A 22399-nucleotide genomic window follows, 5' to 3' on the forward strand; every position below is an offset into this window, starting at 1 on the left:
TTGTCTGTTTTAAGCGTAGATTAGTCCCGAGATGTCTGTGCTGTCTCTATAACAGTGGTGCTGACAGGTCGCTCACGAATCTTGCAATCTCATTTCAGGCCTGCGCATGATAGTTGTTCTGCGGCACGGCTTGCGCTGAGGCAGCTTTTGGCTGCCGTGTGGTGGCCTGGTGTCTCACCACGTCAGGTGCCTCGGAGCTATGGGGAGGTGGCTGTCCCACGGGGCAGCGTTAGGAAAATGGCAAAGCTTGCCCCAGCCTTTGTCCTGCCCTAGAAACGTGCACGCTCTTGGGAAACCCCTAGTGCCGAGTGAGTGCAGAGCTAGTTGGATGGTGATGAGTGATCAGCCCTGGGGGTCAGTCCCCGGCAGTGGAGGTAGGAGGTGTTTCTACTCAAGAGGGTAACCAGGTGTTTCACAAAGGAAACCTGGGCACTTCCTGAGCTGCTTCTCTGGCTGATGGCGCTCGTGCAGGGAAGAACAGAGTTGCAGCTCTCCCGGCGCCAGGTAATGATGGCCCCTAAACTTAGGACAGGAAGGACAGCCCTACAGACAGCTGTAGGGACGCCGCTGCTGGGCGAGGGAGGAGAGCTTGCAAGCAGTAGGCTGAGATCTCTGCACTTGGCACGGCAGAGCAGCAGAACCAAAGACAGCTGTGTAGCGGCGGCGGAGAGCCAGCGGGGGGAGTGAGCCGGGCAAGTGTGCGGGACGAGCGTGTCCGTCTCGGCTTCAGCACCGCGGTCCTGCATCCCGAGTGCTGCGTTCCTCGCCCCCCACCCCAGCCTCCGTGGGGCTTCTCCGCAGCGCCGTGGGCAGCAGTCCCGAGAGCTGAGGAAGGCAGATGTTTCCCAGTTTGAAGCTGACGAGACAGGCGCTTTCTGGGCAATTGACGGGCGAATGGCGTGTGGGCGCCGTGATGGGATGTTCAGAGCATGAAGCTTGGCGTTGGAATCTGGTTCAATTAAATTAATCTGCCAGAAAGCGCCCTGGGAGGAGGGGCTGGGTGCTCCGGGGGAGGCGTCGACAGCCGCCAGCGTCCCGCGGCAGGACACCTTTTGTTCTGTGCCATAACGCCTGTCCAGTCAGGGGCGGGCAGAACAGAGCATCCCCTGTGCCACGGATGGCTTTGACCGTCACACCCTAAGGCTTGGGGTGGGGTGGCTATCGGCAGCACCTGGTAATGCACGCAGGCTGAGCTGTGTGGGGAGGGGTGGGTTGGCTTGTCGCACCTTTGCACCCAATTAGACGATGCCGGGCTGGTGAGGGGAGGCCAGAGGCCAGATGGCGGGTGGATTGAAATGTGCGGCGGGAGCTTGTTAAATAAGCTGGTCCCCGAAGCTGGGAAAGGCAGGAACACAGGAAGGCCAGGCCAGGAGATCCATCGAAACCAGCCTCCCCCAGTGGTCAGGACTGGCTGCTTCATGGGAAGTTGTTAGAACCCCTGAACTGGGCAGCGATGGGGTAACCGGCACGGTCAGGCAGGGAACCGTCTAACCCTGAGCGGAGCCCACGTCCCAAAGTGGGCGTCTCGGGGAGGGCTCCCGCGCCGTCTTTGAGCGCTCAGCTGCAGAACTGGGCATCCCCATTCGAGCACTGCTAACGGGGTGGTCTCTTGACGTGCTCCCCTGGCCCGGTCGTACCCCCGTGCTGTTTGCTGGAGCCTGTCCCCTCTGCTGGGCGCCGTCACTGAGCTTCATCTAACGCGACCACAGGTTTGCATCTCCATGCTGGAAAAAGGAGACCTAGGGTGCAGACTGGGCTGGAGAGCGGACTGGGCCGGGGCGGCCGAGCCTTTTCCCACTGCGCTTCCCAGCCGCTCTGGGTAGTTCAGCCTCCTCTACCCCACAGCCGCCACTTGCTTGGGGAAAGGGGGGAGATTGGGGCTTAGTCCAGGGACTCTGGCAGGAAAGTGGTGTCCCCTCTTGTCCTTCATGGCATCCTGCTCCCCCGGACTGGAGGCTGTGACGTGTAGGACTCCCCCTGGGCCCCGCCTGCCTGCCTCAGATCTCTACGCAGTCAGCGTGCAAGGCGCGGGGCCGGCGAGCAGCTGCTCCGTGTGTGGGCGGCCGTGGCGTAGCTCAGCTTGCCGTAGTGGTCTTGGGAAGCCGGGCTCCTCTCTTAGGGAGCGTGGCTGCTGAGCGGGAGCAGTCATTTCAGCGGCGTCCTGGGTGGAAAAACCCTGGGCAGGGAAACTGCCTCTCCTGTCCCTGTGGGCCCTGGCCTGGGCGCCGGTGACCTGGCTGAGGGGGGAGCTGTGGAAATTATAAGCCCGATACAGGCAGGTGGGAACTTCTCTTCCCTGCTGCCTCCTCTTCCGCTCGCTCCGCCAAGCTGCCGGCACCGCACTTGGTGCACGGCTGTGCCAAAGAAGCGCTGAGCAACGCGGAGGGCGTTGGCCCCTGAAACGACTCTCATCAGAGGCGGGCAGCCCAGGCCACCAGCTGTTCTGCTTGGATGCCTCCTGCAGCGTGTGCGAGCTCCGTGCCATGCATCTGCACGGCGAGCGGCAGCCCGTGGCAGAGAGTCTCCGAGCCCCAGTGGGAAGACGGGCTCACACTGCCGCGCTGGAAGTGGCCGAGTACACGGTGGGCCTCGGGCTCTGAAGCCCACCCTCCTCCCAGGGTGTCAGCTCCAGCCCAAGCCACAACATCTACACAGCTACTGTCAGCACAGGATTGCAAGCCCCAGCCCGTTGAGCTGGGCTGGGAGACATGCTGCCGCCAGCTGTGCCACACCATGACCCAGGAACAGAGCCCGGCTGGCCTCTTCTGCCACTGACTGTGAGCCAATCTGATCCCCTCGGCGGGCCTGCTTCCCTGCCTGTGAAACGGGCCGGCTGTTCTCATGCGGAGTCCCTATACACAAGCCAGGTCTTAGGAGCGATCCAGCCCTCCTTGGCGTAGGGGAAAAGCCCGTGTGCCTGGTACCTAATGCAGCTGTTGCAGAAAGAGCCCAGGTCCCTACCCCAGATAGTGCACTGTCCTGCCGGATGAAACCGGAGAAGGGTCGGAGGGAAATCCTTCCTTGCTTCCACTGCAGGGAGAGGCGGCCCGCGGTGCCAGCCTTTGCTGCTCCCTGGATGGCTCAGAAGCGGCTATTTCCTCACCTGCAGGTAGTGAGACCAGGAACTCACTAAACCTCGACTGAGCTGCGTGGTGATGGGGAGAAATCTGTTCGAAGGGAGCCTTCGCTTCCCCGGAGCCGTAGACAGCAGCGTCCACCTGCTCAGCCCAGCCCTGGGGTCGGGACAGAGCAGGACGGTCCGCTGCGCTCTGAAAAGTGGCTGTAAAAACGACCCCTCCTCACACTGCATCCCTGCTGCTCCTTGTGCGTGGGCTGCAGCTGCCCACTTGCCTGACGGGAATATTCCTCCTACTGCTTATCCCTGTGACTGCCGCGGAGCTGGCTCGTCTGTAGGGAGTGAGCTGGATCCTGCCTCCTGCCTCGATGCATGTCTCCGTGCGCTGCAGCTGCAGGGCTCGCAAATAAAACCAGCCCTAATCTGTAGTGCTCCTGGCACCGCGCTTTACGACGACCGCCGGTGTCCTTATCGCCCTGGGGCCTGCTCGCTGCAGAGCACAGAGGTGCTGACGTTGTAAACTCCTTGGGGCAGGGACCGTGCGTCTGTACAGCACCTAGCGTGGGGGGTCCTGGCCCATGACCAGAGGTCCCAGGAGCTACAGTAATATGCCTGTTAAATACTCGGCGGCAGGGTTTGTCCCAGGGGGGTTTCGGTCCTGGGAATGCCACGCGAAATGAAAAGAGCCCAACTCAACCCGTCTGAATCTGCAGGGCTGCCAAAGAGACCAGGGGCTTGCCTGGGGAACGAAGCGCGCTTGGTCTGGAGTCCCGTTGGGGCAGTGAATGATTGTCACTGCTGGTTTTTGAAAGGCTTGCCCCATTGCTGGCAACGTGCTGGCCCCCCCCGGTGTCGAGGGACCAGACAACCTGCGCGCCAGGCTCTGCGTACGCTGCCCCAGGAGCTGATGTGCACTCGGTAACAGCCAGCCCACTGTACAGCAAACCGCTGGCGCGCCGGAGCTCCTGGGGCGCGGGTTAGCCGAGCGCGCTCAGGCAGGCGTCCTCAACGTCAGCTCTTGTACGGGGAGCTCAGGACCGGGCGGGTGAGGATGCCCTGGAAAGGGGTGGGCCCCTTGGCTTTGATGGCACGGTTCAGCCAGGCGCTTCCTGCAGCCCTAGAGAGGATCCAGCGGCTCTCCGGCAGTGGCGTTCTGGTGACGTTCCAGGGCTGGGAAACGCAGTCTCCTGCTGCATGCGACGTACTGGCAAGATCCCTTCTGGCGCCTGAGCAGGACTTCAGAGCCCACCCTCCCCAGCAAACCCAGACCAGGGTTTGCGATCACCCAGTGCATGCTGGGAGAGGCTGGGTGTGCAGGGGCGGAGACGGGGTCTGAGTGCAGCGATTCCAGGGGTGCTCAGCAGCTTGGGGCGCTGAGCTCTGGTCCAGACACGTCCAAATCACCCCAGCTGGTCTCCCTTCATCCCAGCTCCTAGGTGGAGGAGGTGGGGGTCTTGTAAATGAAACGCCCCAGCTTGGCTCAGAGCTCCCTCCAGTCCTGGGTGAGTTCCCCGTTTCACCAACCTCCAGGGCACAAGCTTCGGTGTCGTTGCTGAAAGCCACCCTGGGAGGCTGGGGCTGGGAGAGAAGCCAGTGGTTGGGATGGGCTCATACGCAAGGCAGCCACCCTGGGGTGGGAAGGAGGGGGCTGCCGTTGGGGAGAGCTGGGTGGGAGGAGGTGCAGCTGGCAGGGGTGGGTAGGCGGCTGGCACGCTGCACCGGCTCCTCTGTGAGGCTGACTGTAGACAGGCAGCTCCTCTCTTCCTCAAGCTCCCAACGGCTAGTGACACTTTCCCAGGGAGAGCAGCATCCCTTCGGGGAGCTCTGCGTGTCTGCCCGTGTCACCTGGGAGCCCCGCCCGGCCCCAGTCGGCGTGCCGGTGGCCCGTTGTCATCCTCGCGCCTGGCTCGGGCCATGCTCCGGCAGCAGCGTTGCTGAGCCGCGCTGGCCCTCGTGGAGCGTGGGATGGGAGAAGGCTCCGGGGAGAGGTCGCTGGTGCAGAGTGGGAATAATGCAGGCTTGGCAGGCCCCGTAACGCTCCGTGTCGCACGTTTAAAACGGCTGTGGGCAGAGGGGGCTGTCTCCTTCCTTCTCCTCCATTCAGCCCAAGCTGCCCTTGGAAACAGGAGCAGCTCTCAAAGGCGCTCTGCCCCCTGCCTTGTGAAATCCGTCCGCATGTTAATTGGCTTGGCTTGTCCTTGTGGGTGGTCCGCAGAGCCAGCCATTTAAAAGGACGCATCCCCCGTCCCGGGGCATGACCATGTCAGCAAGACCCTTTAATTTGATTCAGCGGCTTGAGTCCCCTGCCAGAAATTCTCCCCCCAGTGCCCGTCCAGCCTCACTGGGATGGAGAAAGCGGCGGAGACGAGGAGATGGCTCCCCTCCTCCAGTTGTGCTGACCTTTCCTCCTCCCCAGACTTCTCCTGCAGAGCGCAGGCAGCTCATTAATCAGGAACGCACATTCCCTGCATGGGGGGGAGATGTTTTTGGGTAATAATCCCAGGAGATTTCCTGGGCGCGAGGGAAGGGAGGGTGACGCCGAGCGCACCGGCTGAACAAAGGCAAACCGATCTCTGTGTAGTGCCATTCTTCTTGGGGCTGGATCTCCTCCAGGGAGGAGAACTGCCGGAGTGATTTAATTCACACTGACTGCAGCTGACCTTGGAAACTCGCCGGTAGACGACCGCTATCGACACTGGCTGTAGCATGGAGGGAGGCCAGGGCTAGTCGCTGGCTGGCATTCAGGGGGTTGAGGGCAAATGGATGCCTTGGCTGGCACAACCGCCGGCTTTGTTAGTAGGGAGCCATGGGTCCAAGGCGTTTGTCTCGGTGCGGGGGTGCACGTGGGGGGGCTGGGGTGAGGGCGGGGCAGGAGCTGACAGGTCACTAGTAGAACTGGCCGTGACCCGGTAAATGCACATTCGGGCCCTGGGCAGAGAACTGAGAACGCCTTTGTGCGAAGACCTTCCACTGCTTGGAAGGACACGCTTTGTGCACGGCATCAGCATAGCGCAAGCCCGGCTGCAGGAGGAGCTGGCCACGCTCCGGCGCCCAGGCTGACGAGCACGTCGCCCTTTGTTTCTATGAAGTGTTTTTCCCCATAAAATATTTACCCGGTGCAGGTCTGCCGGGTGACAGTAATGGCCACTTACGTGGGTGCTGGGCCCAGCTGACAGCCTCCTGCGCGCAGGTTGCTGCAGACGCTGCATTTAGATAGGCCTCCTCCTAACAGCACGCTCAGCCCCTTCCTGACACTGCTCCAGCCTCGCCTCCTTGCACGGCTGGTTTGGGAGCGCAGGTGCTAGGAGGTCTTCGCTCGCTGGGGCCTGGGTTCTGGTGTTGTTTCCCCACTGGCTCCCCAAGGGTCGCTCCATCTCTCTGCTGCTGTTCCCCATCTGTCAAATGGGGACATGGAGGGACGTGAAGATAGACTCTCAACACTGGTGTGTTGCGAAGACAAACCTCTGCATGTGGGGTGCTCAGGGACTGCGACGTGGCGGAGGCTGTCGAAGCACCTAGAGAACGGGGCCCCTGCTTTGAACTGCAAATGGGGTGTGTAAAAACGGGGCCCGGAGGCGTGTATCCCCTCTTACATCACGTGTTTGGGCTGGTAAGCGGTTCAGGGCGGGGGCCGTGTCCTGGCTATAACTGTTAGTTACAGGATACTCATAACGATCCAGTTGGCACTGGGCTGTGGGCTCTTTGAACGCGAGCTGACGATCCACTGGTGCAAATGGAGCGTGGCTGGAGTTAGCATTACCCTCTGAGGGCAGGAGTGGGACGCCGTTCAGGGTGTGAAAGAAACAGCCAGCCCAGGTGCATGCTGCCATTAGCTCTGGGGAAGTGTCAGTCCCATAGAGCCCGTAGAGAGTGCAGCAGCGTACACCCCACAGCGGGCTGAACGGAGGCAAGTTCTGATCCCAGCCACAGCGCGAGGGCTGGTCTAACATCGTACCACGTCCCGTGTGCCAAGAGCTAATGCAGGAGACGTAGGTGTTAGACTCTCTCAGTGACAGGTGATAGCAACACCGGCCCGTCATGCCCCACACATCTATCGCAATCAGCGCCCAGAGCAGGCTCTGCTTTCGAAAGGCCTCGGGGAGCCAGGGTGCTGCAGGCTGCGAGTGGCTGACGTGGGTTGGTAGAACTGCATGGGGAATTCAGGGCCGGAAGAGTAGTGGGGGCTGTGGGGCAGCAGTGAGGGACGTTGGCAAAGCTGGGGGGCTGTGGGGGTGGATAGGGCTGGTCTAGCAGGGGGCTGCAGGTTGGGATTGAGGAGGGGCTGGCGGGGGAGGATGTCAGGATCTGATGGGATTGGGGTGGGAAGAAACCAAGGTTTGGGATACAGTTTAGTGTTCCCTCCGTGTAATTTCAGTTAGCTGGCAGCCCCTGCCCGGATGCCAAGAAGTGCAAATTCCGGGGGTTAGAGACGCACGGCAAATCTATGGCCTGGTGGTGGGGAACTAAGAGGAACGGGACCAAAATGCTAATTACGCTTCGGTTTTAATTTCTGGTTTGTAGCAGCCTCCTGCTGCTGTAATGTTGCTGGCTGCTGTTCTCGGAGCCCCTTTGGGGTTCTTTGATACCATAATAACATTGCCGTTCTGAAGAGATGTATGTTCAGTAATAGCATAATAGGCACTTTCATAGCACCTTTCATCGCCAGGCCTGGCGCTGCGCAGACTCTAACCCGCCGTGCCCTGGGAGGTAGGTAGGGAAATACTGGAGCGTCATCTCCATTTCTGTTGGAGCGGCTGAGGTACAGACTGCGTCTTAGCAGCGGTCAGCACCCGCTGTGTTCACTGACAACGGGGCCGTACGTGAGTTACCAAAGGCCATGCTGCGAATCGGTGACGGCCAAGAATCCGATCCCAGCTTTCCTGACTGCTGAGTCAGGCTTTGTTTGCTAGACCACACGCTGGTTCTTGCACATGTTCGTTTTTCAGGGGGTGCTGATCTTTCCACGGAGCAGTTCTCCCCCCACCCAGGTGTGATGGCAACGGCCCAGCCATTGCTTGTTGCTCGGGGTGCAGCTGGGACCCTAACGTGGCCCACTTGGCTCTGGTTATGCAGAACATTTCACGCTTCGCAAAGGCTCCCTGACTCGCTGGTCGATCATTGCAACCTCCTTAATCTCAGCTGTGCGTTGGTTACAGTCACTGGCCCGCGTGGTTCTCTCCACCCTTGGTCTCAATGCTTTGGCTGTGTTCTTTAGCTGCTGAGTAAAGTGGGAATCCGATTGTTGCGTCCCTGCCTCTGAAAGCGGCATTAGAAAGGAAGTGGTGTCAGCCTGGATGCGAACAATTTGGAGTCCCATCAGATTGAACGTGGAGGGAATTGGTGCAATTTTTTTGTCCAGGGGGAGTGAATGTTGCTAAGAATAGTTAGTGAAGGATTCAATCGTGCTGGCCTAGTGCGGGGGGATGGCGGCTCTGCAGTGCACCTGAACCTGCTGTCTGGGGCCGATGCAACCATCCATGCCGAATTGCTGTGGTACGTGGAATTGTGGGCTGGGGTTCCCTAGACACGCAAACCACCATACTCATTCCCTCCCTTTGGGATTTGAACCTGTGTCTTGAGAGGTGACATGCAACGACCCTTTGTGCTGCGTACCCCTTGTGTGTTCATCGCACCCCAAACATGACGGGGACCAGGTGTTGGGGGGTGAATGGGAGATGCCCTTCCCCATAGCTGCTGCTTGGGGTGAGCAGAGGATGGCTGGTGTACCTTTGAATCAACTCTGGGTCTGCTGCCTGTCCCCTCTCAGTAGCCAAAAGCCATTGCCTAATTCTGGGCAGGGTGTCCCCTCAATGCGCTGCTCCTCCCTGCTGAGCTGTGGTGGTGTTGGAAAAGCATTTTGGTCGTTTGAATTTCCTCTCTGGTTTTCGAAGTAATCGTCTCCCCCTGCTTCCCCCTGTACTTGTTATGACAATACTTCCACCAGGAGGAATTACTTTCACCTCTCCCCTTAATTGGCTCTCTCCTGACAGAGTTCCTTCTTGCTGCTTCCAAAACATGATTAGATCGGTTGTAGGAGCCAGTGAGCGGATGGCAGCAGTGTTTGACTCAATCATACCTTTTTGCATTTTTATGCTCCTTTAAAAAGCCAGGCTTGTAAAGAGCCGACAGTTGAAAGGGTTTTAAAGATACTCTTGTAACATTGATGAACTTGACGCCTGTGTGTCTCCTGCTTCCTTTTCGCTGGATCACTGGAGGCTGAAAGCAGAACGAAGGTGCTAACTCAAAGTACAAGGTGTAAAAGAAAAAACTTACCCGGGGGGGAGGAAGGGGAATGTGTGAAATATTCCTCCTGCTGGGTGGCTGCAGAGCACAGCTGAGACCTGGAAACAGGCTGGAATCTCCCCGATCTCCTTGGTGGAAGCCCTCGCTCTGCTCCTTGGAATGGACAGGGTGATTATCGAGGCTTTTATCTCCGGCCGAGGGAGAAGAGCTGTAGACTCCACTAGAGACTCGGCTATTGCTGATCTGCTTCATGTGCAAGGTGCCTGGATGCTTCAGTGAAGGAGCCCTGAGACAGAGCTGGGTTAGCCGTGGGAGCATCTGAGACGCTTTGGGGTTGGTGACATGCCAAGGGAGATCTGTGTGTGTGTCCTTTTTGTTGCCTGGTTCTGCCCTGCTGGGAAGTAATCACCCTCTCTGCCTCCCACTGACACGTTTTCTCCCTCAAACCAGCTGCTTCCCCCTTCCCTCCCCAGAAACCAGTCTGGGAAAAGCGCAGCCTGGGGAACCAGTCTTGGAGCATGACCTGTTAGGCCCATTCCTTGGCTGAGGGCCGCTCTGAAACCTGGAGCCCCCCCCGCTGCCTCTCCATTACCTACAGGGAGCTGCCGCTCAGTGCCACGGCTGATAGCTGCTGCCTCTTTCCCAGGGAGCCAGGCCCCAACCTGGGTCGGGCTCTGTGGGCTGGAGCCTGTCCCCAGAGCCAGTGTCAGGCAGGGTGGATTGCAGAGCACGTGTGAGAACTGGGGCTGCATCCAGCGATTCTGCCTTGGGCTGTCAGAGGCCTGGGTCGTCTGAGTCACGGTCCCAGTAACTGGGCCACGAAGTGCGCCTGGCAGCTCCAGGGCCTCGTCTGCGTTGGGAATGGCTGGCTCTCCCCTGGGAGAGTGGCGCTGGTGCAGACTGGGCGTGGGCACTTAGCCTGCTCCAGCGGTAGAAACGCCCGGGCCATTCCCACCCCGCAGCCTCTGCCTTTGCTGCTGCTGGGAAACGTCTCCCAGCAAGGCAGAGTGCTTGCTGCTTAACCCCCTCTCCTGTCTCCATCCCCCAAATACCACAATAACCTCGGCTTTATCTGGATTAAGTGGCAGTTAAAATGTGGGGGAGTGAGGTTTTGGAGTAAGCAAAGCAACCGGATTAAGTTGGATTTACATAGAAATGTAGATGTTGGAATGAATTAGAGAACAGGCTTTGTTCAAACGCTTCATGCCTTAAATTTAAATTCCCCGAGCCCCTCTTGTGCTGCCCCTTCCATTGCACTTGAGAATTGCTGTTCAAACGCGCCGGTGCTGGATCGGACGCTTGTACCATTGCGTTGCATTGTGCATGTGGGGAGAGCGGCGGATGTGATGTACCTTGACTTTAGCAAAGCTTTTGATAGTCTCCCACAGTATTCTTGCCAGCAAGTTAAAGACGTATGGGTTGGATGAAAGGACTATAGGGTGGATAGAGAACTGGCTAGGTCATCAGGTTCAATGAGTAGCGATCAATGGCTCCATGTCTAGCTGGCAATGGTCACAAGCGGAGTGCCCCAGGGGTCAGTCCTGGGGCCGGTTTGTTCAACATCTTCATTAATGATCTGGAGGATGGGGTAGATTGCACCCTCAGCAAGTCTGCAGATGACACTAAGCTAGGGGGAGTGGTAGATACACTGGAGGGCAGGGATAGGATACAGAGTGACCTAGACAAATTGGAGGTTTGGGCCAAAAGAAATCTGATGAGGTTCAAGAAGGAAAGTGCAGAGTCCTGCACGTAGGACGGAAGAATCCCATGCACAGCTACAGACTGGGGACCGACGAGCTAGGCAGCAGTTCTGCAGAAAAGGACCTGGGGGTAACAGTGGATAAAAAGCTGGATATGAGTCAGCAGTGTGCCCTGGTTGTCAAGAAGGCTAATAGCATATTGGGCTGCATTAGTAGGAGCATTGCCAGCAGATTGAGGGAAGTGATTATTCTTCTGTATTCGGCACTGGTGACACCACATCTGGATTATTGTGTCCTGTTTTGGGCCTCCCACTACAGGCAGGATGTGGACAAGTTTGGAGAGAATCCAGTGAAGGGAACAAAAATCGTTAGGGGGCTAGAGCACAAGACTTATGAGGAGAGGCTGAAGGAACTAGGCTTGTTTAGTCTGCAAAAGAGAAGAATGAGGGGGGATTTGATAGCAGCCTTTAACTACCTGAAAGGGGGTTCCAGGGAGGATGGAGCTAGGCTGTTCTCAGTGGTGGCAGATGACAAAACAAGGAGCAATGGTCTCAAGTTGCAGTGGGGGAGGTCTAGGTTGGATATTAGGAAAATGTTTTTCACTAGGCGGGTGGTGAAGCACTGGAATGGGTTACCTAGGGAGGTGGTGGAATCTCCATCCTTAGAGGTTTTTAAGCTGCTGCTTGACAAAGCCCTGGCTGGGATGATATAGCTGAGGTTGGTCCTGCTTTGAGCAGGGGCAGGACCAGATACCTCCTGAGGTCCTTTCCAACTCTCGTCTTCTATGGTTCTGCGATTGTGCAGAGCTAACTGCGTCTGAATTCTGTTGGTGATTTGATAATTGATTGTCAGGATGCCCAAAATGTGCTCATTTATTCTGGGTGCTCAACCTGACAGGTTAGAGCTTCTGTTCTCCTTGTCTCATACATAACACAGAGTGCCAAGGGGGCATTCAGTATAACTGACAGGAGGTCTGTTCGGAACAGAGAAAAGCAAGTATTTTGTCCCAGGATGTTTGTTGGGTGTGTGGAACTCCCTGCCGCAGGAAGCTGAATTCAGCAAGGGTCAAAGTTGGCTTGGACGGTTATCTGGATAACAAGAACACCCAGCGTGGTGATAGTTAATGCTGGAAGAAGAGTTTTGGAAGGGAGATAGCCCCTGTGGGAGGGTTCAAACCAACCTTTATTCTAGTTTGGGATGAGACCTTCACGGAGAGGGCAGATCATCCCCCTCTCTGTGCCTCAAGGCCTTTCTTGCCCCTTTCTGTGAAGCAGCAGGTGCTGGGTGTCAGTGACAGGATGCGGGAGCAGATCAGCATCTGGGCTCTGATCCGGTCTGCCAGTTCCTGGGGAAAGGAGCCCGCTTTTCAAAAAGCGCTGAGCATGGCGCCTGGGACGATCAGGCTCCTTTAACGCAGTGGGTCCCAGCCTTTTTGAGTGAGAGCCCCACTAGTTCACACTAGGTGAAATGCACCCCTCCCACCCTCCGCCCCATCCCCTCACTGGCCATAAACACAGAGAATAATAACAACAAACTACATTACATAATAATAATAATAAGAATCCTAGACTCTGACCTGGGCAAGAAGCTACACCTTCCCTGGAGCAGCCGCCACCGCACGCCCTGTGTGGTCCTTCATGGACTGTGGGTAATGGAGATGGGCCCTGGCGGGTTGGCCCAGGGCCTCACCGGCGTGGGGCTGAGGGGGCCGTTCCTACGCTCCAGCAGGAGTGGAGCGTGGGGCTGCTGCTCCGCTTCGGCTGGCGTGGAGCTTGACACTGCTGCGCCTGGGGGTCTAAATGACGTCAATGTTAACGAAGCCTCATGGACGCCCTGGAATCTTTGCTGCCCTCTCCGCCCCCGAGGTTGGGAACCGTTGCTTCAGTGCATCAAGTTGGGCACCGAAGGCCAGGAGTCACTCGAAAACGTTGGCCTCTGACCCCGGCATTCAGGATCTCCCGCCCGCTCCTTCCACGTGGGCCTGTGTAAAAGAGGCTGGGTTGAGATTTCCTCCGCTGCGGCTCCTCCATGACTTGCATCACTTGGAGCCTTCTTGAACGTGAACATCAATGGAACTGGACCAGCTGGGCCCTTTCCCCTGCACAGCAGCATCCCCGGGAGTGTTTGTGCAGGGGGTGACCTAGCTTGTAGGGAGGGCAAATGGGGCAGGAACAGCTCCCCCAGCCCTGGACACAGGAGCCTCTGGGAGGGTAAAAGTTGTCCCTGTGCAGAGAGCTGGCACCGGGGTGAGAGCTGCTTCAGCCCGGAGCGGTTTGTATCGTGCAGTCACTCGGACACCATGCCCAGAAGCTTCAACCTTGGGAAGCCCGGGCTGGCCATCTGGGGGCTTTCTGTACTGGGAGATAAAGGTGGGGGTCTGGCCCCGTCAAAGACCATGGGGGTGTTGTCGCTGACTCTGCGGGGCCCAGGGTTTTCACCCGGGGGGGTGTTTTTTTACAAGGTAACAATCCCAGTGTAGACAGGGTAAGTTGTAGTTAACATGTTTCAGCTGGACATGGTGGGCCCCAGTGGGAGCTTGGACTCTGAGCTGACGAGCTAACAAGATGATGCTCCCTCTCGCCTGTCTGCACCAGGCTTTTACGACGTCCTTGTTGTCTAGTGTGGACGAACGTTAGCCCCTAGCTCCAGATACATGGGTGTGAAGTGGTTTGTGAACCCAGTCCTAATGACAGTACGGTGCTGCCGATGGTGACTTACGTATTTTACTGCGAGGCGAAGGGGTGTGGGATGTTTTCCCAGGCCATGATTTACAGCTGGTTCTCAACACCCAGCTGATGAGTAACAGGTCACCAGCTCTGCCAGCTGCCCACTTGTTAGTCCTGCTGTCAGTCGTCTCAGAGCTGTGTCTAGTTGACATAACGTTTCAGGTTTGGCCTGGCATTGGGCAAACCGTGGGAGTCTGTGGGCTCGGGCAGGGCATCAAACCCTGTCTGGACATTCAGAATCTCCTGTTCCGCCGTGCCGGTGCCCTGCTGCGTCTCGTGCGTTTGGGGCCGGGAAGCAGCCATGCGGGGTCATTGTTCCTCTGACGGCCCAAACGCTGGAGCTGCGTTTGCCTCCACAAGCCACGGACTGCAGCAGCCAAGTTCTGTGCGGCTCGTGAAACCTGGAAGCTCCTGGTGCATCATGTTCTCCGCTGTTCATCCGCTGCTGACCTGCCAGACGTTACGCTTCCAGCGTACTGCCCTGGCTAGCAGGAGGCTGGGAAGTGCACGCTTCCATCGGATGGGGTTGATTCTGGCGGTGGGCAGGAGGGCTGGCTTGTGAAGGGAGAGGAGAATGGGGTGGGTCATGCTCAGAGATCCACCCCAGGCTCGCTCTGTCTTTATCACGTGCTCTGGTGGTTTACGAAGTCTCACACCCCTGGGCCCTCTCTTGCAGGTGAACGTCACTGTGGACTACATCAGGCCCGCCAGCACCGCTACGGAGACCGTGCCTGCCTTCTCGGAGCGAACCTGTGCAACCGTTGCCATTGGCGGCATGTGAGTATCACCCTAGGCAGGCTGGTAACCCCCCCTGCCCAGCTCTGAGAAGGGAGGGCAGCATTCCCAGCCACAGCATTGGTACCCCTTGCTGGCACCACCTTGGTCCTGGCATCTCCGTTTAATCTGCAGGCACCACAGCGAGGGGTTTTACAGCCGCTGTCACTCAAGGGGACCATTGGGATCACCTAGCCTGACCCCCTGTGTGATGCAGGCCAGAGACTTGCCCCGTCTCCACTGGCTCTCAGGTTTTCACTTTACGCTGTGGACGACTTTTGTTGAAGTCCTGGCAGCTTGTAGCATTTCTGCGGCTCTTGCTTGCAGGGGCGATGACCCCACCGGGCTCGGCACTGACGCCTTCATGGCGAGTGTCAGACAAGCGGGAAACGTGCACTCGGCTCTGGGGCTTTCCTATATCTTCTGTGACGTGTGGCAAGAATCTTCCGCTCGCACTCGGCACGATCAGTCTGCCCAGCCCTTTGCGTGTCGTCACCCCTCGCCCTACCCTGCTTTGTCATGCCCCTTTCAGACAGGGCGTCCCAGGGAGGAAGCGGAGGTGACTTGCCCTCCATCCCCAAGGGAGTCACGGGCACAGCTGAGGTTAAAGCTTGGGAACTCCTGGCTCCTAATCCTGGGCGTTGGCCGCTAGCCCAAACCGCTGATGGTGTTAAACAATGTCAAGGGTCCCCTCTGCGTTCAGACACACGCTGGCCTCTGCCCGGCCTCTTGCTGCTCTTCCAGACTCTTGTTTCTGTCAAATAATTTAAACTGCTGGAATGAAGCCGCTGTGAGCGGGCTGTGCCGGCAGCCGGAGCCTGGCTTGTGGTTCTCTCCCATGCTCGCCCTTGTCCTTTCCCCGGGCTGATCTCCTTTGGCGGTCTTCCTCTGAAGGCCGTGGGGCAGGAACCCCTCTGTTGCCTGTGTGGCTGAGGGGGTGGGGCCCTGCTCAGGTGCAGACACCCCCAGGGCTGCTGTCCCAACTGGCTCTCGCCGTATCCCCTGGCAGGTATAGTGCCCGGAGCCCGTCTCCGCTATAGGGCCGCTGGGGCCGTGGGGAGAGGAGAACGACTCGCAGGGCAGCTCTGCGCCAGGCGCTGTGGGTTTACTCACCGGGCGTGCTCAGGAAGCACCAGATCACTGCGTGTCCCTGCGCTGTCCGGATTCCCAGAGGGGCCTGGTTATTGGAGAGCTGACTTCACTCTCCCCCCAGCGAGAGCCACTAGCCCGTTAGCCCCCCCACCACACCGCTGTGAGCACGTGGCTGCCGTGCGCAGCTAGGCGGCTTGGAGCCTTCGAGCGTGGCCTGCTGCTGCCAGTCCGGGCAGCTGCCTGTGGGTCTCTGGATGGCACGGGGGGGCCCCAGGTAACGAAGCCCGCACTCTGTGTCCGTGCCCGTCCCGGAGCGTCTCTGGGGGCTGTGTTCTAGGCCTTTCTTCCGAGCAGCTAGTTTGGAAAGCAGCCAGGAATCACGGCATGAAATGGCCCTTTCGGTCCCGCAGCGTCTGTCTCCTGGTGCTCTGGGAGTGTCGTCGTAGGGACCGAAAGGAGGTTTTGAGGCGCCTCTTCCCTTCGGCCCGACGATGGCCTGAGCCCCGTGGCTATCACTGCGCCGGAGCAGAGGGGCGAGTGTAATGGTTTCTGCATGGCTCCGGGTGCCTTCGTTAGCGCTGTCTGTGTGGCAATCTGATCGTTTAGCCGGAAGGATTTCGGTGCGTTTGTAATGGGACGCCTGGGACCATGCAAATAGGCTGGAGTCCTCGTTAAAGGGATGTTAAATGCACGGCCTTTGAGCTGAGCCTGGAGGCAAGTTGCAGGATGCTTTGGACGGGAACGGTTTGTCGGCAGGGAAGCGGGAGGGCATGACCCAGGCAGAACGCACAGCTCTCTGGATACACCGTCAGCCGGCACCAGGCAGTGTCGCGCTTTGGCTGTTCATCTGGACGCAAAGCAGCGAGGGCGTGGGAGGGACGTCTGGCCTGGCCAGCTGCTGTCGTACCGATCTGGCCTGGGACTGGTGGTTGCTCCTTTTCCTGGCTCAGGATTAGGAGGCGTCCGGCGGGGAGACAGCGTGATGGGACTCCCTACCAGGCAATGCAATCTGAGAAACCCAGGGAAGTTGCCTGAGAGCAGACGGGTGCCTGTGGAGCCCGTGAGGGAGGGCGATCTCCTGGATGGAGAGGATGGTGCTGCGGCGGTACAGGAGCACCGCCCGGGAGTAGCCGCATCAGCGTTGCGCTGGGGGTTGATGGCACGTGGGCTGGTTGGAGGGCAGCCGCACGGCAGGGAGGTATGAGCATGGAGGTTAACCCAACAGTAGCGTAACCTGAGCTCCCCCTGCAACAGCTCAGAGGCTCCCAGGCCCTCAGGCGTTGGGCGGCGTTTCCTGTGTCTCAGACTGCATCACCACACTGGACTTCCTCTTCAGACCCCCCTGCCCCCGCGCAGCACCGCCTGCTGCTGTGCAGACAGCCAGGCTGAAGAACTAGCCACGGCTGGGTCAGTGAATGTTGGTTACAACCCGTCCGGCCGTTCCCTCCAGTCAGCTCGTGGGAGCGACGCTCCAGGTGGGAGGACAGGAGGCGTGAGGATCAATCTTCAGCTGCTGTCAGTCAATGGGGCTGCACTGATTTACACCAGCTGGGGTTTTGGCCCGTAGCGCTGGCCCACCAGCAGACCCCACGAAGCTCTCTGCCCAGGGAAGTGGAGAACTAAAGCCGAGCCAAGCTGGCTGCGTTCTCAGGGGAGGCTTGTCCCTAGAGAGGCGGGAGTTTGATCCATGTGAGTCCGTCCGTCCCGATTGTATGTCAGTCTGTCGGGGCTGAGTAAGCAGCGCAGACACCTGTTGCTTGGGGCGCTCCTCGCCCGAGCTGCGCGCTCAGTGCCGCTTGCTAGCGCTTGTCATGGCGGAGGGGCAGCGGCCTGGCATGGAAGGAAACATACCTCTCTGCGCACTGTCGCTTGCACTTAGCGTCTCCAGCTGCAAATTGCTTTCAGATAACTTCCGAGTTTGATCCTTGTGTTGGGAGTAAACCTGACGTGCAATTGCAGAGCCGCTGGCTGAGCTGACTCGATTGGTGCTGCGCAGGGTAACCAGAGAATGGCAGGGGGAGTTGGTTTTGAAGTGTGTATCTGCCCGGTGCTGGTCCGGTCTGATCCCTGTGCGTGCTCATTCAGCACAGCCAGCAAGCGTCTCTGAGGAGCTTCACTGCTCCTTATTCTCATTAACTGTTCGTTGAGGTGGTGCAGATGTCAGAGCAGGGGCTGGATTCCCTCCTGTGTCCCGTAGCCGCAGGGCGGCTAGTAACTACGGTGCATTGTCCTGTTCTGCAGTGCAGCCCCCTGACGAGAGTGGGGTTCCTGGAAGTAAGTGAAGGTAGAATTTGGGAGCCCTGGAGTTGGAGAGTTTGGCCTGCAGGGCCTTTATTTCAGGCAGGGCATGCGCGCAGAAAAGAGAGCCCAGCTTGGCTCTAGGAGCCCAGATTGATTGTAGTCAGTGGTGTGCGCATGCGTGTGCGCACGCACACAGTGTACGCTGTCCCAGCTCTGCACAGATGTCTGATGCAGCAGACCTTGATTGAACTGCCCGAAAAGACTATCGACTCGGTTCCGTAGCGAATATGCTTGGCCGGGTTTAGTGCTGACAAAGCACAGTGTCTCTAGTTGTATGCCTGTAACAATGGACTTGGCTCAGTGAATGGTGGGACTTTCCTTTCCCCCCTTGGCCAGACAAATACACCCCCTCTGTGACCCCTCTTTTATACACGGATACAAGCAAGTTTACACATTGCCCCTCTGGCGTGGTTAGTTCCCACCCTTTACCTTACACTGGTTGGTCTGATCAAAACGTCTCTATCCCATGCCCTGTGATCCGGCCCTTATCTTTGGGATGGGTCAGTGTGTCCCTGGTATCTTGTGGGAGTGTGTTTATACCATACTTGCTATCGGGGTGTTCTGGTACCACCCTTCTGGAATGTGTTTACATGCGTGTCCTGTGCCTAGCGCTTCTGAGTGTTGGTGTTTTTGTGGTGCCAGGTTCTGTGAACTTGCCAGCAGGCACGTTTTGTGGCAGGGCCTGACTTCTGCTCAAAGCCTGACCCTTGCTAACTTTGCTTTATCTCAGGAGAACCTGACTTCAGTTCAGGTTTTAGGCCTCTTATACCAGGCCTCAGGCTCTCTTTCTGCTACAGTGTGTGTCACTGGCAGTTCGTAGATTCATAGATTCCACGGTCAGAAGGGATCGTCTAGTCTAACCTCTTGTATAACACAGGCCAGAGACCTGCCCCATGATAATTCCTAGAGCAAAGCTTTTAGGAAAACATCCAGCCTTGATTTAAAAATAGTCTGTGATCGAGAATCCACCATGACCCTGGGTAAATTTTTCCAGTGGTTAATTACGCTTACTGTTAAAAAATGTACACCTTATTTTCAGTATGAATTTGTCTTGCTTCAACTTCCAACCGTTGGATGGTGTTCGACCTTTCTCTGCTGGAGTGAAGAGCCCATTATTAAATATTTGTTCCCCATGTAGGTTCTTACAGACTGTGATCGAATCACCCTGTACCCTTCTCTTTGTTAGATTCCAGGAGCTCGATCTGTTTAGTTTATTATGTACGGCAGGTTTTCTAATCCTTCAGTCGTTCTCTTGGCTCTTTGCTGACCCCTCTCTAATTCATCAATCCTGATGGTTATAGTAACATGTTTGTAATGGTGTGTGGATGGTTATGAGGCTGCACTACATAATATTCCCAAAGATGTGTCCTCGTGGCTTGAAACATATCCAGGAAAACTTTCCAGGAGCAGAGGGGCAGTTTGTGTATAGGACAAACCAGCTCAGCCTTCCAGGAACAAAGGATTGGCTGGGGCAGCAGGGGAGGATCAGTTGGACTCTTGAGTGAGTCCCTTCCCTTCCCTTGGCTAGCTTGGACCCCTGAGGAGGTGATGCTCACCGACGAGTCCATACAAGGACATTGTTTGTCACCTGGTCCGGGGGGGGAAGCCAAACTTACCCTAGAAGGGAGAAGGAACATTATAAAAAGGGGAGACATTTGCCATGCTTTCTCTCTCCCACCATCTATCTACAAACACCACCAAGTAACTGAAGTGCTGACCACAGGGCAGAGCCTGGCTGAAGGGGAGCCAGCCGGCCTGTGGTGACAATCGCTGGAGTTGGTACAGTGGTTGAAAGTGTTAAGCTTAGTTTAGATTGCGCTTTGCTTTTGTTGTTCTTGACCAAATCTGACTGGCTGTTCTCTGATTTATAATCACTTAAAATAAATGTGTGTGTTTTACCTAAAGCTGTGCATTTGGTTTGAAGTGTGTTGAAGATTCCTCTTGGAATAACAAGGCTGGTGCATGTCAATTTCTTTGTTAAATTGATGAATTTCACTGAGCTTACATTATTCAGTGGGTGGAACTGAGGATTGTAAGATGGAAGTTCCTAGCGTTTTATCTGGGGCTGGGGGTAATCGCTGGTGTCAGTCTGTTGCATTATCCAGAGAGTGGCTGGCTAGAGGTGCTTGCTCACTTACTGAGCTGGGAGCAGCTGACCTGCTGGAGGTAGTGCGTGAACAGCCCAGGAGTGGGATTCTCACAGCAGAGCAGAGCAAGATGGGCTTCAGGAGTGGAGGATTGGGGTGACTCAGCAATGCTCCAGTCCAGATTGCACCAGGGGAACATCACACCAAGCTCGGGGGACTAGTGGGGGGCTGGGCTTTGCCTCCAAATCGTAATCCGTGTGAGAGGCCAGAGAGCTGTTAGCTGTACAGTGGTGCTGCCCACATTGCAAGTGCCCCTGTAATTAGCCCCTTGAGCTGTTCTCTTCCTCATCCCATTATTGGGACTCTGCTGAGCTCAGCCTGCCTTTTGTCTGCCGGGCCTGTGTCGCGTCTGCAGCGCCCGTCCTCCGGCTCGATTACAGGCAGGCAGGTGCAGGGTCAGAGCTGTGGATCAGAAGTTTGGTGCTTTGGGATCTGTTGTAATGACCAGCCTGTCTGTGCAACAGGCAGACGCTGAATGAGACCATAGAGAAACGTTTGCTGTACTCCAGTGGTGAGCCCAGGTGCTCTGATTACAGGGCTGGCAAGGCCGGGCACATCCCTGAGTTTGCCTGGCTCCTGAGATCTCCCTGGCTGCCATTAATGCAGAGTTGTCAGGAGAGAACTGCACTGGTTCCTTGTACACGCCGCTGTATCCATCTCTTGTCTTATACCTAGACTGGAAACTCTTTGGGGCAAGGATCATCTTTTTCTTCTGTGTTTGTACAGCACCTAGCACAGTGGGGCCCAGTTCCATGAAGGGCATTCCAAGGTCAGGCTGTAATACAAATAATAGCTGCGATGGATGTCATCTAGAGCAGCGTTTCTCAAGGATTGGTCTATGGACTGGCACTGGTCCCTGAGGTCTCCCTGACACAGTTTAGGAAGGTATCAAAAAGGTTGAGAAACACTGATCTAGAGCCCTTCACCTGTGTCTTGTGACGGTGCTCGAGAGCTTCACTTCCCGTAGCACCGGGCGGCTCTCCGTGGCTGCTGTCTGCTTGGCAGCCACAATGGCCTCTTGGCTGGAGGGGGCCCAAGTTATGCATCTTGACTCCTCATTTCCCTGTGGTGATTGCCTTGGGGCTTTGCAGCATCTCATGAACACCCCAGCAGCTTGCGGAGCTCCTGCCCCCATCAGCATGATGCCCCAAGGAAAGAAGTTGCTCTATGGTTGGACGCCGCTGATTACTCCTGGCCACCCAAACTGCACAGCACCGGGAGCGTTTTGATGCTGAAAGACACTCTGCCCAGGAACTCCTTTCATGGACTCCGGTGCATGGCTCTCTTGACTCGCAATGGGGGGACACAGCGCAGTGCTCTTGACCCCATCTCCAGAGGCTTGTTTTCATGATCTTTATGCTGTATCTCTCCCCCGTCTGTGACTGGCACCTGGGCCTGCATTGGTGCAGAGCGCACCCTGGCAGGAGTTCCAGAATGCAAAGTATTCCGGCCTATTTTGTCTGAACAACACTATCCAAAGTTGAGAGAAACCTAAGCAGCTCGGAGGAAAAGTTTCTCTGGATGGAAAGTCCTTTGAAAAACTCCCTACCAGATTTTCTGGGGAGAATTGCAAAATGAGTTTCACGTTATTAAAGAGAAAGGGGGGGCGGGGAAGGTAGCTTGAAAATGGCTGTTTTTCACTCTGGCGTTCTTTAAGCAGCAAAAACTATATTTCATGGCCTAATACGATTTTTCCACAGCGGCCGGCTTTTCATCTGTGTTCTCCTATTCCCATTCTTTAGTCTGGGTTTAACTGCAGTGCCATCTCCTCTTTGCCGCAGCTCCAGCAGCCCTTTCAAAATGCTTTCATGTCAAAAAGGGAGCTGCGCAGGCAGAAGCTGTTCTTCAGTTTCCATTTCTTGCTGCCTTAAAGGCGTTGCTATCAGCTTGTTGGTTAGGCCTGAAATGGGGCGTCCTGTCCCAGATGCTGAGAATCGTTGGATTCCCACAGCATGGACTGTAGGCTGCTGTGGAAAGAGGAGGAGGTAGGGTTCTTGCTATGATGTTTTGTTTGATTCATAGATCCCAAGGCCAGGAGGGACCCCTGTGATCAGCTGGTCTAACCTCCCTGTATAGCACAGCCAGCTACCTTGCCCAGAGTAATTCCTGTTTGAACTAGAATAGATGTTCACTTTTTTCCCCTTTCTTAAAAATAGGATCTGGGTAACAGGCCTGTTAGTTTGCCCTCAGTGATATGCAAGGTCTTGGAAAACATTTTGAAAGAGAAAGTAGTTAAGGACATCGAGGTTAACGGTAATTGGGACAAAATACAACATGGCTTTACAAACAGTAGATCGTGCCAGACCAGCCTGATCTCCTTTTTTGAGAAGAGAACATACT

The 22399-nt window shown here is 56.7% G+C and overlaps 1 protein-coding gene across 2 annotated transcripts in view; it reads left to right on the forward strand.

Annotated features, from left to right (window-relative positions):
- The window catches only part of SND1 (staphylococcal nuclease and tudor domain containing 1), a 412723-nt gene that overhangs the window by 175915 nt on the left and 214409 nt on the right, over positions 1–22399 (forward strand). For both annotated transcript variants that reach the window (XM_067531417.1, XM_067531418.1), the window contains exon 12: positions 14422–14522. In XM_067531417.1, coding sequence (XP_067387518.1) covers positions 14422–14522 — 101 coding nt within the window. The remainder of the gene's footprint in view (positions 1–14421; positions 14523–22399) is intronic.

This window comes from Emydura macquarii, unplaced genomic scaffold (genome assembly GCF_026122565.2).
Source record: "Emydura macquarii macquarii isolate MOO-44397 ecotype Brisbane River unplaced genomic scaffold, CSIRO-AGI_Emac_v2 contig_3219, whole genome shotgun sequence".
Lineage (NCBI taxonomy): Eukaryota > Metazoa > Chordata > Testudines > Chelidae > Emydura > Emydura macquarii.